Raw genomic sequence first — 22,748 nt, 5'->3', positions numbered from 1 at the left:
GCAGTTTTTACTCTTTTACAAAATTTTTTTTCGTTGCTGCTATTGAAACATCTCCAGGAAGAACAGAGGTCTGAATATCTACTTACATGGGCGGTAAACGGGTATTTGACCTACAAGTCGGAGTGCCTGAATATTTGCTGCATTAGCTCTACTTAAACTGCCGCATTGTTTGTGAGATGGCACATTCGTGCTCATAATTTGTTAGTTAAACTGTGAAGCGCCAACCGACATAACAAGTCCTTTGGCCTCTAAACTGGTCGGCAGCGGTTGTTCCCACCGAGAGACAGGTCACTCCCCATAAAACCACACACGGAAGTGAATCTGTCACGCGACAGATTGAACAATATGAAGGGAATGGCCTCGCAAATGATTCTCGGGTGATGGTTCTTATAAAAAAATTTATGTTTTAATAATTATAAAGGGATTCATCTAACAACTGAATTAAAAATCTCGTCCCAATTTGACCTCAGTTTATTACAATTTCTCCTTGCTAACACATTCGTAAAAAAGAAAGCAATAATTACACATTAATATGATTAATTTGTAGTGCTACATGAAGACAAATCGTTGTTTAATCTTTTTACCAAAAGTTTCGAAAAATTCTTGGTCAAGTTGCCATCATACTCTAATGAACATTCGGACGGACATAGGCTATTTATCTTCAATGTATATAATTTATAAATATATGTGTAATATGTAAAGAGGAAACATTCTTACCAAAAATCTCCACAAATGTTTGGCCGATTTACATTAATTTTTACAGGATACTCTACTACACATTTGGGCAGACATAATAGGGAAACACCGTTACCAACATATACTTCTTTAATAATCCATGTACACATTTACTGTTAAAACATTTCACTGTGCGCTGCTGTGAATATGTGTGGTTTTGTTTTCTTTCCCGTAGTCACTTGTAATTATGACCTGCCAGGGTAGCTAAGAGTGGTAACGCACTGCTTCTTGGGTAGGCTCGGATCGAATCCGCCCGGCGGATTAATGACGAGGGCCGGTGTGTCGGCCAGCCTGGATGTGGTTCTTAGGCGGTTTTCCACATACTACAAGGTGAATACTGGGATGATCCCCGCGTCCCGCCTCAGTTACACGACTCGCAGACATTTGAAACTGTTCGCACTATTCCATCGCCTACACTAGACACAGACAGCTAGGGTGCACTCATTCTGCCTTGGGAGAGGGGGTGGGGGGGTTATGGGATGGGGTGGGGCCACCCTTTAAAATTGACATGCCACGTCCGTTTAACAATAACAGCAGACCCCGCAAGTCAGGATTAATGCTTGGAAAGAGTCATTTATAAGAATGAAAGCAGGGCATTTAAACTCTTGGACGAACCGTTTTATCTTTATACATTATTTTACTTTACGCTTACATTTTTTAAAATGCAGTCATAACACTGTGATTTTTTTGTTTTCTTCCTTACAGTTGGTTATCACAGGAAAGGTATTTATAGCTTATCAGCTTAGAGATGATTACGCTCAAGGTTAGAGAGAACAAAACCATGTCTCTAACCAGTGTCTCAAAAATTCTGTCTTGCCTCCGAGCTTCCCATGAGAAAGCAGAGGTGAATATCTCTCGATCAGCCTGGTACCCTCCAGTTTTCGAGGGACTGCGTTAGTGGCAAAAACAGCACTCTGCCAAGTTGTTATTTGACCAGTGAGGCCGACTTGTAAAAATAATTTATTCCGCATTGGCTGAACGCACGACACAATTATTTATTACGTAAGTTGAAGGTGTAGGGGAGAGAAAGGAAAGGAAAAGGAAGGGAATTATTGATGTCAGCTGAATCGGGACTTCACGCCAAACCAACGGCGACGAGTGAAAATATGCGCCGACCGGAACTCGAAACCAAGATCTCCTGCATACTATGCAATCGCGTTAATCACTGCGCCATCCTGGCACATTGTTGAGAGATAAGCTGTTCGTTCAGTTGTGTTGGAATAGAGAAACCATTCGCACTTAAAGTCCGTGAGGTTGCACGTTTGTTCAAAAACGTCCCGTCTCAACTTATGGTTGCTGTGAAGTGTGTGGTCAGGATACCGTAGAAGAACAACACGACACCAAGAGGCCGTGTCCCCTGTTTAGAATAGCCGTTCTCAGTTTGCTTTGTGTATTTCAGAAGGCTTCAGACACTTTCGGGAATTGTAAGTGCCACTTCGTTGCTGACTACAGACAATGGAAAATTATGCCACCATTATAAACTCATTTGGACTCCTACTGTAGGTGAATGAGTATCGGCGTGGCTTTCTCGATACAAAATTTCTAGGTTCACTGACGAAACTGTGTATTCAGGCCCTTTGCTTGGTGCACGAAAACGGAGATACCTTTCAGGATAGCTCTCGTATTATTTAAAAACCTATAGTTTAGAGAAATTGCCCTGGCGCAATGGAAAACTTCCTTAATCACCAAAAGCAACCAGCACCTGGAAAGACATAGCCGGAACGGCAGTTTTGCTCAGATTATCGGAAATTCAATCCTTTGCTAATTCTATGCAGACGAGACAGACTACAACACGATGCTCAAAGTAACAAACTTCTGTTCCATTGTGGCAAAGAATTGTTATGGGTTCAGTGATTTCGTGGTTTCTACCCTCTCAACTCTACGATATTTGCACTCATTGCTGTTAGTGCCGCTTTTGACTCCTCCATAGAAAACTGACGTCTTTGGCTTGTGCATAGAAATCTGACTTCCGTATGTTACGTCTTTAAATACGTCAACTATTTTAATTACACACTAGTGAATTTATAATGTCACTCAGATTTAGTCATAACTTTAATCCTTTAATCTACATCCTATTTTCAGCTCGGAATGATCGACATGTTTGATGACATCGCCTCTAATTTCTCTGGAATTACTGACGAAGAGCAACTTAAGGTGGACAAGGTCTTACACAAGGCTTTCGTCGAAGTCAACGAGAAGGGAACGGAAGCCGCCGCTGCCACTGGTAAGAAGTTACGAGTTATCTTGGTAGGCATGTTTAAATTGTCTACTCTCTTCATTATAAAAGTATCACAAGATTCAAATACTTGAATTTAGTATTCTGCACTTCATCAAAACGTCGTTCTTCAGCGATTTTTCTTGTTCCTTGTTACCATTAGAGAACTGAGATGTTAGTGAGCTGCAAAAATGCTTAAGCAAAGTGTCTGCTAGAAAGATGAATAAATAAATTAAGAAGGTCAACAGAGTTAGGATATCTGACGTATCGCACATCTGTATAGATGAACAATACAGTCAAGACAGTTTGCACTTCTGAACATGAGTTGCGAAAAATGGATTGCTACTTGCCAATCGTAGATCATTACGTACCATCACTCGACTCTGCTGAGCCACCAGCTTTGATGAAAATTATGTCGGCTGTTGTCGTTAATAATAATGTCCCGGCTATGGTTTCAGACAAATAAAAACTCATATAAGCTGCAGTCATTGCTTTTGTTTGTGAACATAAACTCACTATCGAAACCGATCATAGAAGGTTATGTTCTTTGAAACTGTGACTGCAAATAAAGACATTTTGAAACAACTGAAATACTCTGACAGACTGACATCATATGGCTAGTGTTAACATAACAAATGTGCAGAAGTGAGTTAAACAGTCTAAGAAAAAAAAACGAAAAGAAAAAAAACGGGCGTAACACGAAGGAATTATCCGAATGGTACATAAATCAATAGGTATGATGTACATATGCTGACAAACAAATGATTGCAGTTTTGGAAAAGTTGGATGACTTATTGAAGAGAAAGATCTTCACAAATCGGGCAAGTCAGAAGCACGTTGGTCCATCTCTGGCCTTTACACAGGCAGTTTCCGGCTAGGCATCCATTAACAGAGTTGTGGGATGTCCTTCTCATTGATATCGAGCCAAATTCTGCCCATTCGACGCTTTAGGTCGTCTAAATCTTGAGGTGGTTGGAGGGACCTGCTCTTAATTCTCCTAACTTTCTCAACTGGGAGAGATCCGGCGATCTTGCTGGACATGGTCTTGTCAAGCAAAAAGCCAAGCATTGAAACTATCGCCGTGTGGCGGCGGTGATTATCTCGCTGAAACGTAAGACCAGGATGGCTTGCCTTGAAGGGCAACGAAATAGAATATCGTCGACGTAATGATTTTCTGTAAGGGTGCCGCGGATGACAAACAAAGGCGTCCTGCTATGAAAAGAAGCGTCACCCCAGACCATCACTCTAGGATGTCGGGCCATATAGCGAGTTGACCGTGAGGTTGGTATGCCGTCGCTATACGGAACGTCTCAGGCCAGACACGTCTTCGTCTTGGAATGTCTTTGACAGGAATAGTGTTGTCTTCAGTGAGACCCGCTTCGAACTGAGCCCCGATGAACAGGGAAGTGTCTGGAGAGCGGCGAGATACCAACCTGACTATCGCCCGCCATATTGCTCGACAATCAGCAGTGACTGTCTTGGCCGCCACGTCTTTTCATAACAGGACCACTTTGGTCGTCTTCAGTTGCACCCTTACGGCACAGTGGTACGTCGACGATATTCTACGTCGCGTTTTGGTGCCCTTCATGGCAAGCCATCCGCGGCTTACATTCCAGCAAGATTATACCCGTCCGCACTCTGCAAGAGTTTCTACTGCCTGTCTTCGTCCTTGACAGATCCTAGCTTGGCCAGCAGAGTCGCCAGATCTCTCTCCAACTGAGAACGTTTCGAGCATTATGGGTTGGGTGTCCCAATCTGTTTGTTATTTTGACCATCTAACGCGCCAGTTGGACAGGATTCGGCAAGATATCACTCAGGAGGACATCCGACACGTCTATCAATCAATACCAAGCCGAATAACTGCCTACATAAGGGCCAGAGGTGTACCAACGCGTTATTGACTTTCTCTCGAATAAATCATCCAGTTTTTCTGAAATTGTAATCTTTTGTCTGTACATGTGTGTCACATCTAAAGATTCCAGTCCCTTTCTGGTTATTCCTTCTTAGAGTGTATATCCCCAGTCTTACGACCTCTTATTATGTCTTCTCATGACTGATTAGACATACAGAAATTACGGTTTCTTTTTGCCACCAAAGTAGATTGCTCCCTTTGCAGAACACGTCTCAGTATTTACAGTAGAGAGTAATGTCAAGTGGAGGTCTACTGTTTCCGTAGATTATCCAAATTAAGCAAACATCTGTTATCACATTTCAATTAACAACTTCCATTGGACACAGTTATCTCTTCCCGCAGTATGTAATTATTTGGCATTGTAAGTGTAGTCATGTAAATATGAAATCAGCGACGGGTGAAGAGGATCAGTGGAGTTAACTGAAAAAGCAGTAGTTTTTATTTGTTTCCTGCTAAACATATGAGGATGTGATGAAAAGTAATGCCTTTGATTTTTTAAAAGTAAAAGCCCTTAAACATTTTTAAGTAAAACAAACTTTATTCCCAATCTACATGTTTATTCTTCTTCTCTACAAATATGCAGCCCTATGCTACTAGAAGCCTCGGAATTGTGTCGTCTATTCCGCCTATGCAGCCGGCATGGTAGCTCAGCGTGTTCGGTCAGAGGGCTAGCTGCCCTCTGTAATTAAAAAAAAAAAAACTGAGTGAATGGATGAATAACGCACTTCAGTGGGCGTCAGGTGACGTCCGCCACGGGCAATTGATCCGAACAATAACGAACAAAATGAGATTTTAAAAAAAATGTAGCGTGGGGGTAGCGTTGCCGCCTACCACGCAGGGGGCCCGGGTTCGACTCCCGGAAGGTGACTGGGTGTTGTGTGTCCTTCATCATCATTGACTCGCAAGTCGCCGAAGTCTCATCAACTAAAAACGACTTGTAATGCGGCGGCCGAACTCCCCCGCATGGGACCTCCAAGCCAACAATGCCATTCCATTTTTGTGTCGTGTAACATGGCGGTGTGTAAGTAACTTCGTCGGTATCTAACGTTAAGTCTACCTGTGTGTGAGAAACAGCGTGCTGCAATCGAGGCTCGAATTCGAAGAGTTCGTCCACACTCGGAGCACCCTCTCATTTGGCATGACAATGCTAGACCACATAAGAGCGCTGTTACGTCTGCAACAGTCCGACACCTTCGCTTCACTGCCATAGATCACACTCCTTGCAGTCCCGTTTTGGCTACACCCGACTTTCATCTGTTTCTTCGAGGACTTCACTTTGAATGTGATGAAGCGGATCAAACTGAGATGAGGTTGTGCTCGGTCGGCCACGTGAGCGACTCTTAACCTAAGGGACATCCTAAGTGCCCTGTGGTTTCACAGGCTAAACCCAATTGTTATTCCTGTTTATCCTAAGTGTACTTGTGTCTCTGATGGCCTAACGTGTTGTGTGTGTCCTATGTGTCACATGAGTGTTGTGTGCGTGTGTAGTGTATCGGATTTTGCTCTAACAGTGGTCGTGAGTGTTTCCACTGGCGATCACTGCCGAAGCATGTCGGGCCATCGTGTGGTCCCCCTCTTGTGCTCCTGGGTACCCAGGTTTGCTATTAACCTGTTGTCTGACTGGGACGACAGTTCATACAACTGCCGCGCCAGCAGTTTGAAGCGATCCCTAATCATGGGGATCCCTGTGACGTCATGCAGGTCCCTGGTGGGGAAGTCCCGCGGGAGGTGCATGGCAAGGCGCAGGACCTTACCTTGTAGGCCTTGTAACCGCTTGATATGGCAGTCGGCGGCATTTCCCCACACTACGGCCGCGTATTCCAGCACTGGCCTGATCAGTGCCAGATATAGCGTAATGCCGCAGTGTGTAGGAAGCGTGGACTGTGGATTTAGTACAGGGTAGAGTTCGCGTAAGCGTCCTAAGACTCTGCCCCTAACCTCTGTGACATGTGGTCCCCATGTGAGGTGCCGGTCTAAAGTCACGCCCAGATACTTAACAGTGCGAGACCATGGGATGGGGCCTCCCATGATCTGCACTGGTTGAAGATCCCTTTGTGTCCGGCGACGTGTAATAATAATTGCCTGGCTTTTTGTGGCGTTAAATTTCAGGCGCCATTTTGTTGCCCAAGCTCCCAATACGTCGCACGCCTCTTGTAGGCGACGACGAAGGATATTAACCTTGAGGCATCGTGCGTAGAGGGCGGTGTCGTCCGCATATAGTGCTAGCGACACTCTCTGCGTCCTACGTACATCTGACGTGTACAGGGTGTACAACAGGGGTCCAAGGACGGATCCCTGTGGTACTCCCGCACGAACAGGCCTATTAATGGATATTCCGTCACCGGCGCGGACACTAAAAGTGCGATTTTGCAGGTAGGATGCAATGAGTTTCACATGTGGCGTCGGTACCCCCAGTTCAAAAAGTTTGAATAGGAGGCCCTCATGCCACACGCTGTCGAAGGCCCTGGAGACGTCAAGGAGTATCGCCCCTGAATACTCCCGGCGCTCCAGGGCACCCATCGCATCTTCTACTAACCTCAAGAGCTGTTGCTGTGTACTATGCCCCTGCCGAAAACCGAACTGTTCGGGAGGCATGAGCAACTCGCGGTTTACATGAGCTAAAAGTCGTTGGACATAAATACGCTCAAAGACCTTTGACATTACTGGGAGGAGGCTAATAGGTCGGTAGTTTTGCGGCAGCCTTGCATCCTTCCCTGACTTTGGGATGGCTACCACCTCTGCATGTTTCCATACAGAGGGGTAGTCCCCAGTTCGCAGCACATGGTTGAATAGCTCGGTGAGCGGCTGGATAGCACAGACATTCTATAGTGTCAGTATCAACAAACTCGTCTCTCGTTGGGAAAAGTGTGTTCGTCGACAGGACGACTATGTTAAGAAATAAAAGGTAGAGCTGAGGAATAATGATGTAGAATATAAAAACCCTTTGTTTTATTTAAAAAGAGTTTCAACATAAAAATTCTGTCTCATTACTTTTCAGCACGTATTATTTTAATTTTTAGGTAACTTGAGCCACAAACAAAATAAAGCACTACCAGTACGATATTGCAGTGCTTGTGTTGTTCCGAATTACGATGCAATGTTCCTTCGATCATGCATGCTTGTCCGGAGGAACAGGCAGTGCGGCGTCGACAGCCTTTATGAAATACATTTGCAGTTACGAATAGGGACAACCATTAGCTGTATAAAGAAATGACGGCAATGAAAATCTGGGCTGAACCGGGACTAGAACTTACATTCCCCGCGTATCGCGAGCTGTCGCCATACCACTTCGCTAACAGAGCACGATTTACGGCCATTTTAATTGTCGTCATTCCATAATACAGCAGATCGTTGCCTCTGTTCGCAGCTTCGAATACATTTCATACAGTTGAAGTATGGTTAAAGGTCAACATACAGTGTAGCATTTAGAGTATGATGGCTAGTTCTCACTGTTAATACCTCCAAGCTTTCGTCAGTACTGTAAATTCCCGTCCATAATGGGATCTATATGACATGATGGACATTGACGTCACGTCAATTACAGTTTGAGTTGCAATAATTTAGTGTTTATAATTCGTTAAAAATTACCATTTTGGGTCCGCCTAATTTCAATTGAACGAAGCAAATTTTTCGTGCCATATGCGTTTCGCCTTTGTTATAAGAAATGCATCGTCGCTGGCCTGACTAAATAGGTCTACACATTTGTATTTACTCTATTTCATTTCATATATTGGACATTGTACTTTGAGACTGTACACCGGTCGGGAACTTCATGATTTTCCGTGCCGTAATAACAGCTTAAATATTTACTTACAAATTTCACAGATACTGCTGTACATGTGTCCTTCCCACGTCATAGCTGTTCGTGTGTTTATTTCCATACGAAATTTGATCTGCACATCGCTACCAAATGAGAACTCGTTCTTTCTCATTTTATATAATGGATGTTGTTACCAGCTGTTGAATGTTGTGGCCAACTGTCGAATGTGTGTTTGTGATCTCTCTTTCATTCGTGTGTGTGTGTGTGTGTTTGTGTGTGTGTGTGTGTGTGTGTGTGTGTGTGTTTGTGTGTGTGTGTGTGTGCTTGACTTCATATTACTTTTAGTATTCATACATATCATAAAAATATACGTACATATGTATTTATACATGTATGTATGTTACACATCTCCTCACAAATTTCACAGATACGGCTTCATAACTGTTCATCTGTTTATTTCCCTACGAAATTTGATCTGCACATCGCTACCAAATGAGAGCTCTTTCTTTCTCATTTTATATAATGGATGTTGTTACCAGCTGTTGAATGTTGTGGCCAATTGTCGAATGTGTGTTTGTGATCTCTCTTTCATTCGTGTGTGTGTGTGTGTGTGTGTGTGTCTGTGTGTGTGTGTGTGTGTGTGTGTGTGTGTGTGTGTTTGTGTGTGTGTGTGCTTGACTTCATATTACTTTTAGTATTCATACATATCATAAAAATATACGTACATATGTATTTATACACGTATGTATGTTACACATCTCCTCACAAATTTCACAGATACGGCTTCATAACTGTTCATCTGTTTATTTCCATACGAAATTTGATCTGCCCATCGCTAACAAATTAGCACTCGTTTTTTTCTCATTTTATGTTTTCGATGTTGTTGCCAACTGTTGTTTCCAACTGTCGAATGTGTGTTTGTGATCTCTCTTTCTTTCGCGTGCGCGCTACGTACATATGTATTTATATATTTATGTATGTATGTTACATATCTCCTCCCAAACCACTGGAGCGATTCCACCCAAACTTGCTACACCTGTCACACTGGAAAGAATCGCTGTGGACATAAAAACGACATACCCATCAAGTGGGTGGGAGTGAAAAGGCAGCGTATATCAAGACGCACGAATACCCGTAATTGATTCGCGCAGTATTTCAGAATGAGAGTACTTGCTGACTTGCAACAAACTATAGACATAATTTCTAACCTTTAGGAAACTTTTTCTCACTGACAACCCCTAGAAAAAGCGAACGAAAAAAGTTTATCGCCTACTACATTTTCGCTCTACATCTATTAAAACTGCCTCATGAAGCAAACGCTTTAATTTATTACTTCTTCAGTACTAACAATATTCGCGACACATTTTGCAGAGAATATTCACCTGTGCCATTGAATGTATCAGCAAGATTGTGTGCCAATTAGCTCAGGAGATATGACGTTAAGTAATGGGAAGCGAGAAAAACTGCATCATACATGACGTTTTAATTTATTACTTCTTTATTACTAACTCTATTCGCATCACATGTTACAGACAGTATTTGTAAACAACACTGAATATATGAGCAAAATTATGTTACTGTACGTCTCGTAGTTCAGGAGATATGACGTCAAATATTGAGATGAGTGAAAAACTACCGTTGTAATTTATTACCTCTATTACTACCTCTATTCGCAACACGTGTCGCAAGCCGTACCACTGGATGTACCTAGAGAGTATATCATTGTCGATACGTAGTTCTGGAGATATGACGTAATAAGCACCGAGAAGCGAGAAAAATTGCCGCATCATGCATGACGTTTTAATTAATTACTTCTCTACTACTAACACTATTCACAACACATCTAGCAGACAGTAGCCACATATACCACTGGATGTCGTATGGTATCATACGAGGGTTGGAACTTTAATAGTGGCAACTATTTATTTACAGCTCGTATAAAATAGATACGTGTTGCAACGTTTTACTGACCTTCAAAATAGTCACCAGCATTGTGTATAACCCGTAGCGAGCGATGTGGAAGTCGAAGGATACTCTTAGCAGTGCCAGTTGTGTTGACAGTTCGAGCGGCGCGGTCTGTTACTCGAGGAATTTGTAGCAGCTCTGAAGCGAATGTCGTGAAGAGTTTCCTTCAGTTTAGAAATCGAGCAGAACTCACGAGAGCTTAAGTCAGGCGAGTGCAGAAGGTAGTATAGCACTTAGCAGCCCCATCAGTCAAACAAATCAGTGCTTGAATATTGTCCTGCAAACTGGTGGCCAGGTCCTGCAGAAAGTGTCATCACTTCTGTCTCTATGCTGTTCATTTTTGGAACACAACCTACGACCAGCTTAGAGACAGAACATATCAAGAAAGTAAAATCTGTTTTTCTAGCGTACGTCAAATCCGTCAGCTTCATCGCCAGTTGTATTTCTGTGGTTGTACCGAGTTAAAACATCCTATGTGTCGTGTGCGACTACCCTCATATTCATCGATACAAGATTTTGATACGATTTAGCGGTATGTCAGATAATTTTCCAAATCCATTATCCGTAAATACGCATTATTGATCGAGTAAAATTTGCATTATTTATCTAGTTATCTTCAACTTTTGAGGTCCTGTCGTCCTCAGTCGCGAGTGCTTTTATTTTAATAATTATTATGTTGTGTCTGTCTAACTAGCGTTTTCAGAAAGCCATTGTAGGGAACTAATAGGTAATAAACGACCAGACACAAACTGTCTACTAATAAAAGAAATGATAATAAAAGAAGTATCTGAGTACCTGCCGTTGCCCGGGTATATATTTATTCCAGTCTTCCATTAGTCCATCTCATCCTTCCCCTTCCCCCCAATCTCTCTGACAATAACCTCTTTCGCCCTCTCTCAGTCCCTCTCCTCAAACCCCTCTCTCTGGCCACCACTTCCACACTCTACCTCTGACCATCTCTGCCTGCCCTTTTCTCTGTCCATCTCTTCCTAACACTACCTGTCCATCTGCTCCTCGACCTCTGTCCATCTGCTCCTTAGCCCTTTGTCCATCTCCTCCTCCCTCTCTTATTCCATCACCTCCATCCCCCCTCTTTGTCCATCATATCCCTCCCTCCATCCATCCATCTCTTCTTCCACCTTGTCACTGTCCAATTCCATCAACCTCTCTCCACCTCCTCCTACCCCTTCCACTGTTAATCAACTCGTCGCTCTTCTCTCTCTGTCCACTGCCTCATCTTTCCGTTCCCTGTACATCTCCGCCCAGGCATAAAATGTCTCCAACCTGGTCAAATGTTCACACTCCAGTGCTTTCGGAACCCCTGGCGGCTGTAATGTCATACAGAACGGGGCATCCTCGTGTACACAGTTTACTGTCTTAATAAAATATCTATAACTAAAAATAAAATAAAATTTACAGCATTGTGAGGAAAATGTAGGCCGTAGAGTTAAAACAACGAAAGCGTAAAAATGTCAGCTAAGAACACATTAAATCTCACAAGGGAAATGCCTCAGACACGGCAACCGATTCAGCTCAAATTTGGCATGTCGCTTGTGTACAAATTAAAACGAAGGAATCTAAGATTTTTGGGTCAACAACCCCGAGTTTTTGAGAAAATCACCCCTAAAGGTTATGACGAGCAATCGACTCAAAATTGGCGGGATCGATAGATAATTGTAAATAGAGCATTTTTTTATCATCAGGTATGGGTCCGCAAACGCATACTTTTCCAGAAATCGAGGAAAGAAACTTTTACAACTGCTGTTCTGTAACCACACGGTAACCGCTTCTCGTCGACAGCACCGATATCGCCGACACGGTAGCTCAGCGTCTTCGGTCAGAGGGTTAGCTGCCCTCTATAATAAAAAAAAAAAATTGAGTTACTTGATCCACAACTAACATAAACGGATCTTTTACGACGTCCGACCCGAGCAGATGCAACAAACGAAAGCGAACAAGTGAGACTTTTTTAAAAAAAAGATAGCGCAACGGCCGAAGTAAGTGGCTGGGAATCGGAAAACCCGCGCTGCAATCTCGAAGAAACCTAGCGGATGTTCTTCTTTTCTTTTGTATTTTTTCATATCTCAATTGATAGGGACAGAAGGGTTAATAACGCAAGTAAATCAATAAGGAATGATAATAATAAGGTAGGCAAATAAATTTCTCAAACCTCTTGAGATAGTCAACAACTAAACTGTTACTCCAGGTCACTTTACAACGGCTCTTCCAGTCACTGTTGCTCGTCATAACTTTTAGGGGTGATTTTCTTAAAACTGCAGGTGTGTTGACCCAAAACATCTTAGAGTCCTTTATTTTAAGTTGTAGACAAGCGACCTGCCAAATTTGAGCCGAATCGGTTGGCCGTGCTTGAGGGTTTCCCCCTGTCAGTATTCTGATATGATGCAGATTATGCTGCAATGAGCGAGAACATCACGTGATGCATTCTTTTGCAGCTGTGTTGGTTGCCGTTCCAGTCTCCCTTCAAATTGGGGGGCCTCAACCCATCATCTTCAAAGCGGACCACCCCTTCCTGTTCCTCATACTGGACCAGCAGACGAAAACTGTGCTGTTCACGGGACGTTACGTGGACCCTCCATCAACATCGTAATGTGAACACATTGCGTAGCGTAAAGCGAGCAACACGTTGGATAATTGCACCGTGCCACATCCATTTGAAGAAAACTGTTTTGTAAAACGCTCGCTCTTTACTGTATGAAATTGTTTTGAAAGACAGGCCTATCCTCAAAATAAAATAAATTACGAGTAATTTTGTGTTATTTTTTTCCACATTAAAGTTACTTTAAATCAAAATCATGGTACACTTGTTTTCCTTGTAACACTTGTCCCACTTATGGTGGAGTCCTCAGTTTCATGATCTGATATATATCGTAGCTTTGCGGGCCTATGATCTTCCTGCCACCATAGTCAGCCGATAAACTAATCTAGGAGCAAGTGGAGCGTCGATCTGTCTGTAAAGCGTGAAATATGTTTTCTGTATAGCATTGTGCTGTATCACAGCTACAGTGCGGTACGTTTGGTCCAATACATAAACGACGTAGTAAATGAGGCGATTAGCGGTATAAATGGTAGAGTAAGAAACACAAATGAAATTGCGAGAAAGAAACCGGGAGCCCTGACTTCTCATTTTCTGTTTGCTTTTTGGTGTGCACATAATCAGAACAGCACGTCGTTCACTCTTACATAGTCCGTTGTCTATTTTACATCCTTACAAAATATAAAACGGCAAAAATCTGAACACAGAAAAGTCTTGATAGCGCAATTCTTTATCGAGCGTTGCGCGTTTCAAAATCTCATCATCAGAGTGAAGCTGTGGGGGATGTACAAGAAAATCAACGATAGCAAATGCTTACATAAATATGAATGTAAGTATTCCAGTATACAGAAATTTCACTTAGTATCAAACTTCAGTGCAAAAGTGAATACAATACAAATCTCATCTCATGTATGCATATTTGACAGCGCTGTTGTCCATTCGAATAGAACAAGTGCCAAACTGAGTGTGACGATAAAGCTATCAAAGACGTAACGAAGGCCAGTGGGTGTCGCTAATATGAACCATAGAAACAAGTTAAAGAATAGCTTAAAAAACTTCCATGCACAGCGACTAAGTATATGTCAGAACATCGTGAGCAACTTGGCGAAAATACACTCCCGGAAATTGAAATAAGAACACCGTGAATTCATTGTCCCAGGAAGGGGAAACTTTATTGACACATTCCTGGGGTCAGATTCATCACATGATCACACTAATAGAACCACAGGCACATACACACAGGCAACAGAGCATGCACAATGTCGGCACTAGTACAGTGTATATCCACCTTTCGCAGCAATGCAGGCTCCTATTCTCCCATGGAGACGATCGTAGAGATGCTGGATGTAGTCATGTGGAACGGCTTGCCATGCCATTTCCACCTGGCGCCTCAGTTGGACCAGCGTTCGTGCTGGACGTGCAGACCGCGTGAGACGACGCTTCATCCAGTCCCAAACATGCTCAATGGGGGACAGATCCGGAGATCTTGCTGGCCAGGGTAGTTGACTTACACCTTCTAGAGCACGTTGGGTGGCACGGGATACATGCGTACGTGCATTGTCCTGTTGGAACAGCAAGTTCCCTTGCCGGTCTAGGAATGGTAGAACAATGGGTTCGATGACGGTTTGGATGTACCGTGCACTATTCAGTGTCCCCTCGACGATCACCAGAGGTGTACGGCCAGTGTAGCAGATCGCTCCCCAACCCTGATGCCGGGTGTTGGCCCTGTGTGCCTCGGTCGTATGCAGTCCTGATTGTGGCGCTCACCTGCACGGCGCCAAACACGCATACGACCATCATTGGCACCAAGGCAGAAGCGACTCTCATCGCTGAAGACGACACGTCTCCATTCGTCCCTCCATTCACGGCTGTCGCGACACCACTGGAGGCGGGCTGCACGATGTTGGGGCGTGAGCGGAAGACGGCCTAACGGTGTGCGGGACCGTAGCCCAGCTTCATGGAGACGGTTGCGAATGGTCCTCGCCGATACCCCAGGAGCAACAGTGTCCCAAATTTGCTGGGAAGTGGCGGTGCGGTCCCCTACGGCACTGCGTAGGATCCTTCGGTCTTGGCGTGCATCCGTGCGTCGCTGTGGTCCGGTCCCAGGTCGACGGGCACGTGCACCTTCCGCCGACCACTGGCGACAACATCAATGTACTGTGGAGACCTCACGCCCCACGTGTTGAGCAATTCGGCGGTACGTCCACCCGGCCTCCCGCATGCCCACTATACGCCCTCGCTCAAAGTCCGTCAACTGCACATATGGTTCACGTCAACGCTGTCGCGGCATGGTACCAGTGTTAAAGACTGCGATGGAGCTCCGTATGCCACGGCAAACTGGCTGACACTGACGGCGGCGGTGCACAAATGCTGCGCAGCTAGCGCCATTCGACGGCCAACACCGCGGTTCCTGGTGTGTCCGCTGTGCCGTGCGTGTGATCATTGCTTGTACAGCCCTCTCGCAGTGTCCGGAGCAAGTATGTTGGGTCTGACACACCGGTGTCAATGTGTTCTTTTTTCCATTTCCAGGAGTGTATATTTATGCGACTTTTATCGAAGTGAAGCTCATATACTAACAGCATGAAATGTGCATCGTTAGGTAACACCGTCAATAACGTTACAGAGGCAGTCTCCAGGCACTAATCAGAACTGAAGAGAATTGCAACCAATAACTGGTGTGGTACAACATAAACACAAAATCGATATAGGTAATACATAAGTTATAATCTGTGAGGGAAAAAGTTTACAGCCATCACCAAATAAAATTCTTCAGAAGTATCACTTGACAAAAATTAAATTTATGCTACGTTTATCGAAGAGAAGCTCATATACCAACAGCATGAAATGTGTTTCGTTAGCTAATCTCGTGAACAACGTTACAGATATGGTCTTTAGCCAATAATCAGAACAGAAGGCAATTGCAGCCAATACCTGGTGTGGTACAATGTCAATATAAAACCGATATAAGTTTTCAGCCATCACCAAATAAAATTTTTCGGGAGTATCATCAAATGTAGTCATACTACAATAGGCGAACCTGTAATAAATGACATAACAGAATCATTTAGATGATCCCAGATTAGTGGCAACAACTTAAAATAAAAACAATTGTTATACAGTAAAAAGGGGGAATTTCTTTCGTTTTTTAGGTTAGTGTTAGATCGTGAAACTGTCCAGACGTTAGCATATTACAACCATCACAAAAATTTTATATGCGTATGACCAACCGTAATCATTATACTACTCGGACAAACAATAGATGACATACAATATAACCATTTAGGTAAGTGTAGAGGAGTAGAGCTATTAAAAAAAACCGCTTTGACCTCGATACATGGCAAGGAAGCATGAGCGAGTTGTGATAAAATTGCAAAGTATGTTAAATGAACAGTATGAAGAATTATTATTGGCAAAATGCGAAGTATCATTGCACTATGCAGCCGGCCGGTGTGGCCGTCCGGTCTAGGCGCTTCGGTATGGAACCGCGTGACCGCTCCGGTCGCAGGTTCGAATCCTGCCTCGTTCATGGATGTGTGTGATGTCCTTAGGTTAGTTAGGTTTAAGTAGTTCTACGTTCTAGGGGACAGATGACCGCAGATGTTAAGTCCCATAGTGCTCAGAGCCATTTAAACTATTGCACTATGCAAAGTCTGTAACTAAAGAAAGTGCACAGCGAGGCAGGTACAACGTGGTGGCTGTCTGCGAGAACAGTGGTTCCATCTGTTTGAGTCGAGTGAATCTGTAGAGGAAGGTTGGCCAGACAGTAGCGTCAGATGGTCCATGAATATGGTTGCACCATCTAACAGATTGGAATACAGTAACGTATTATATTCAGCTATAATGGTTGCCGATAAGTAAGTACGATAGTAACTGAAATGTCTGTATGCTGGAATACTTAGACGCATACTTATGTAATTAAGTGCCGTAGTTAATTTTCTTGTGGACTTCATTCCACAGCTACAGTACGATGATGAGATTTTGAAACGCATTCTGAATAAAGAACTGTGCGATCAATAGCTTTGTACCTTTCAAAGTAATTCCAAATCTGAATGTTCGTGTACCTCTACCACGGATGTACACACATCACCCCGGTTCCGAGAGTTCCGCAACTATTATAGAAATCTCCGCCCTTTTTATTGCTAGTGAAAAACACAAATTGCCGGCCGCGGTGGTCTCGCGGTTCTAGGCGCCCAGTCCGGAACCGTGCAACTGCTACGGTCGCAGGTTCGAATCCTGCCTCGGGCATGGATGTGTGTGATGTCCTTAGGTTAGTTAGGTTTAAGTAGTTCTAAGTTCTAGGGGACTAATGACCACAGCAGTTGAGTCCCATAGTGCTCAGAGCCATTTGAACCATTTTTTTGAAAAACACAAATTGCATGATGTTCCACCATACAGCGTGACCTTCAGAGATGGTGGTCCAGACTTCTGAACAAACCGGTACCTCTAATACCCAGCAGCACGTCCTTTTGCATCAATGATTGCCTGTATTCGTCCATAAGTTCATCAAGGCAGTGTTGGTCCAGATTGTCACACTCCTCAACGGCGGTTCAGCGTAGATCCCTCAGAGTGGTTGGAGGGTCACGTCGTCCATTGAATCTATCCCAGGCATGTTCGATAAGGTTCATGTCTGCAGAGCATGCTGGCCCCTCTAGTCGAGCGATGACGTCATCCTGAAGGAAGTTATTCACAAGATGAGCACGACGTGGGCGCGAATTGTTTTCAATGAAGACGAATGCCTCGCCAATATGCTGCCGATATGGTTGCACTATCAGTTGGAGGATGGTATTCACGTATCGCAAAGCCGTTACGGTGGCTTCTATGACCACCAGCGGCGTACGTTGCCCCACATAATGCCACCCCAAAACAGAAGGGAATCTCCACCTTTTTGCCCTGCTGGACAGTGTGTCTAGGGCGTTCATCCTGACCGGGTCGCTTCCAAACACGTGTCCGACGATTGTATATGTGATACTCATCGGTGAAGGAACGTGATACCAGTCCTGAGCGGTCCATTCGGCATGTTGTTGGTCCCATCTGTACCGCGCTGCATGGTGACTGGGTGCAAAGATGGATCTCGTCATGGAGGTCGGGAATGAAGTTGCCCATCATGCAGCCTATTGCCTACAATTTGTGACATAATACGACGTATTTCGGCTGCACGAAAAGCATTCTTCAATATGGTGGCGTCGCTGTCAGGGTTCATCCGAGCCATAATCCACTGCAGTAGTAGCACTTGGGCGGCCTGAGCGAGGCATGTCATCGACAGTTCCTGTCTCTCCTCCATGCCCGAACAACATCGCTTTGGTTCACTACGAGATGCCTGGATACTTCCGTTGTTGAGAGCCCTTATTGACACAAAATAACAATGCGAAACCGATCGAACCGCGGTATTGACCGTCTAGGCATGGATGAACTACAGACAACACGAGCCGTGTTCCCCGTTCCTGGTGGAATGACTGGAAGTCATCGGTTGTCGGACTCCCTCGTCTAACAGGCGCTGCTTATGCATGGTTGAGTGGGTTCAGTGACATATTGAACAGTCAAATGGACTGTGTCTGTGATACAATATCCGCAATCAACGTCTGTCTTCATTATCTCTGGGAAGCGGGGTGATGCAAAACATTATTTGATGTCTGTATCTCTCCATTAATTAATGGATAATATACGTTACAATTGAGGAGCGCCGGAACAAACCCCGATATATCCACTTTTGCTGTATTCGTGTGTTTGAACTGTAGGGGGGAGAAGCAGTAATAATACATGCTGCCACAAAATAATTTTCAGCACAACGCGACTTCAAGTGTTTTATGGTGTGTTTCTTCTTTTTATAGCTTGCAGAGCCATTTAGAGATCACTATTTGTTACTTTGTGTATTAACAGCAAATGGGGATTTATCGGATTTTCTTCCGGCGCTCCTCAATTTATAAGTAAGAAAAATTACTTGATCACGTATCGTCTGCGTATATATGTACCCATCAATTACCTTAAATGCAAATGTTGTTTACTTTCACAAACATAAGAAGTTTTCTGTATTTATTGTAATTCTGTCATCAATGGAACGTTCTTCAACACTATCGAAGGCAAATGTTCCCTGTTGTTACTGATAAGCTTGAAAGTTATTTATGAATAGCAGAAACATGTTTTATATAAGATATACTGAGAATTGAAGCGATTTTTGATATGTTTTTGTTTTTTTTATTCTACATTTTTTGACGAAATTGCCTTTTATTTTCACAAGACCGTCTTGATCACACAGATTTCTTACACTTTATTACCGGTTCCAGCATACTGACATTGTCAGATCTGTTACAAAGTTAAACACTGTGTAAGTGACAAGTTCAATAAGTTAACGCTAAATCTAACAAGTCTTAGTGGTTGGTAAAATATAAAATTATACAATGTTTATAGCCACGTATAGCTGCTATACATACGATTAAAATATCTTATGTAAATCATCGTCAAGTTAAACACGTGATTACATGGTACCTGCTGGTAATACTCAGACTGCGTCTGGTATTTATACAAGAGATTAATGCCAGCAGAGGGCACTTTATCTAGAGCGCACATTAAACCAGTGTCGACAATGTGATGATTAAATTGCGGTCATTAGTTAAATATTTACTTTTAAATTACTTTCCATAGCAAAACATTTTTCTCATTTTGTGTTTTGGATGTTGTTGCCGACAGTTGAATGTTGTTGCCAACTGTCAAATGTGAGTTTGTGATCTCTTTTTCATTCGTGTGTGTGTGTGTATGCGTGACTTCACATTTATTTTAGTATCCGTACATGTTATAAAAGTGAATGTATATATGTATGTATCTACATACGTATGTAAGTTACACACCACCTCCTAAACCACTGGATCGATGCCATCCAAACATGGTACACCTGTCACATTGGAAAGAATCACTGTGGGGGTAAAAGCAGCATACCTATCAAATCGCTGACAACCCGCATAAGATGATGAACGAAAAAAATGTTTATCGCTTACTACGTCTTCGCTCTTCATGCATTAAAACTGCTACATGAAGCATGACGCTTTAATTTATTACATCTTCAGTACTAACTGTATTCGCGACATATTTTGCAGAGAATAGCCCCCTATATTGCTGGACATATGTGCAACATTATGTAATTATACGACACATAATTCAGGAGATACGACGTCACAAAAACTGAACTGCGTGACAATGAAACTGTTGATCAATATTCGCTAGAGGTTCAGGCGAAATGCGTGTACAAATATGTCCGAAATGTGTTGAATATGTGTGAAATATAATTTAAAATTGCGTACGTGATCAAAGTTACGGGTAAATAGCTCATCCTAAACCCCTGCACCGATTTCAACCGAATTTGTTACAATTTTTAGTTACAATCTGAAAAAAATACTATGGGGGTAGGAACCACAACCCTCTAGTTGAAGTATGGATGATAACGTTGAGAGGGAAGGGAGGAGGATGAGATGGACAGAGATAGAAAATAGGAGGGGAGAGACAGAGGCAGGGGAGTAGGTGCACAGAGAACGGAAAGAGGAGGCGTGGACAGAAAGAGTGGATGGAGGAGAAGATGAACTAATAGAAGACTGGAATAAATACATACGCGGGTAAGGCAAGGTACTCAGGTATTTTTTATATTATATTTTATTTTATTACGTTTAGCAGTCTTTGTGCCTGGTCGTTTCTTGATGACTGGGTGTAGTCTGATGTCCTTAGGATAGTTAGCTTTAAGTAGTTCTAAGTTCTACGGGAATGATGACATAGATGTTAAGTCCCATAGTGCTCAGAGCCATTTGAACTATTTTTAAGCGATGTCGTTTATCACCTCCAAAGGCTTTCTGAATACAGTACTTAGACGGACACAAGGTGATAATGATTACAATAAGATTACACACAACTGAGGACGACAGGACAGCGAAGGCCTGTATCTATGAAAAAAGAGGGTAGTCGCACATTACAGACAGTAAGTTTTAGCTCCGTACAATCACAGAAATACACTACTGCCCATTAAAATTGCTACACCAAGAAGAAATGAAGATTATATACTGGTATTCATTGGACGAATATATTATACTAGAACTGACATGTGATTACATTTTCACGCAATTTGGGTGCATAGATACTGAGATATCAGTACCTAGAACACCCACCTCTGGCCGTAAAAACGGCCTTGATGCGCCTGGGCATTGAGTCAAACAGAGCGTGGATGGCGTGTACAGGTACAGCTGCCCATGCAGCTTCAGCACGATACCAAAGTTCATCAGTGACTGGCGTATTGTGAAGAGCCAGTTGCATAGCCACCATTGACCAGACGTTTTAAATTGGTGAGAGATCTGGAGAATGTGCTGGCCAGGGCAGCAGTCGAACATTTTCTGTGTCCAGAAAGGCCCCTATAGGACCTGCATCATACGGTCGTGCATTATCCTGATAAAATGTAGGGTTTCGCAGGGATCGTATGAAGGGCAGAGCCACTGGTAGTAACACATCTGAAATGTAACGTCCACTGTTCACAGTGCCGTCAATGCGAACAAGAGGTGACCGAGAAGTGTAATCAATGGCACCCCATACCATCACGCCGGGTGACACACCAGTATGGCGATGACGAATACACGCTTCCAATGTGCGGTCACCGCGATGTCGCCATACACGGATGCGACCATCATGATGCTGTAAACAGAACCTGGATTCATCCGAAAAAATGACGTTTTGCCCTTCGTGCACCTAGGTTCGTCGTTGAGTACACCATCGCAGGCGCTCCTGTCTGTGATGCAGCGTCAAGGTTAACCGCAACCATGGTCTCCGAGCTGATAGTCCACGCTGCTGCAAACGTCGTCGAAGTGTTCGTGCAGATGGTTGTTGTCTTGCAAACGTCCCCATCTGTTGATTCAGGGATCGAGACGTGGCTTCTCCATCCGTTACAGCCATGCGGATAAGGTGCCTGTCATCTCGACTGCTAGTGAAACGAGGCCGTTGGGATCCAGCATGGCGTTCCGTATTACCCTCCTGAACCCAACGATTCCATATTCTGCTAACAGTCATTGGATCTCGACCAACGCGAACAGCAATGTCGCGATACGATAAACCGCAATCGCGATAGGCTACAGTCCGACCTTTATCAAAGTCGGAAACGTGATGGTACGCATTTCTCCTCCTTGCACGAGGCATAGCAACATTTCAGTAGGCAACGCCGGTCAACTACTGTTTGTGTATGATAAATTGGTTGGAAACTTTCCTCATGTCAGCACGTTGTAGGTGTCGTCAACGGTGCAACCTTGTGTGAATGCTCTGAAAAGCTAATCATTTGCGTATCACAGCATCTTCTTCCGGTCGGTTAAATTTCGCGTCTGTAGCACGTCATCTTCGTGGTGTAGCCGTTTTAATGGCCAGTAGTCTATAGCAGACGATGAAACTGAGGGATCTGACGTACACCGTAAAACATATTTCACTCTTTTGATATGTTGCAGGACCTTCATTAAACAGTACAGAAATAAATAACCTAATTCATTAAGAAAATTGCGCAGCTCAGTGTAGCTCCTCGCTTCATTTACAAATATACAATGCCAGACATTTCCCTGCTTGGGATTTCTCAAAGTTGTGCGGTACTTGAACTTTC

The 22,748-nt window shown here is 43.5% G+C and overlaps 1 protein-coding gene across 1 annotated transcript in view; it reads left to right on the top strand.

The window, feature by feature from the left end:
• Positions 1–22,748, top strand: part of LOC126336078 (leukocyte elastase inhibitor-like) — a 128,113-nt gene that overhangs the window by 67,381 nt on the left and 37,984 nt on the right. Inside the window, exon 8 of the mRNA XM_049999558.1 lies at positions 2,818–2,959. Coding sequence (XP_049855515.1) covers positions 2,818–2,959 — 142 coding nt within the window. The remainder of the gene's footprint in view (positions 1–2,817; positions 2,960–22,748) is intronic.

The sequence above is a fragment of the Schistocerca gregaria genome, chromosome 2 (assembly GCF_023897955.1).
Source record: "Schistocerca gregaria isolate iqSchGreg1 chromosome 2, iqSchGreg1.2, whole genome shotgun sequence".
In the NCBI taxonomy this organism is placed as follows: Eukaryota; Metazoa; Arthropoda; class Insecta; order Orthoptera; family Acrididae; genus Schistocerca; species Schistocerca gregaria.
This window is presented reverse-complemented; position numbering and strand designations above follow the sequence as displayed.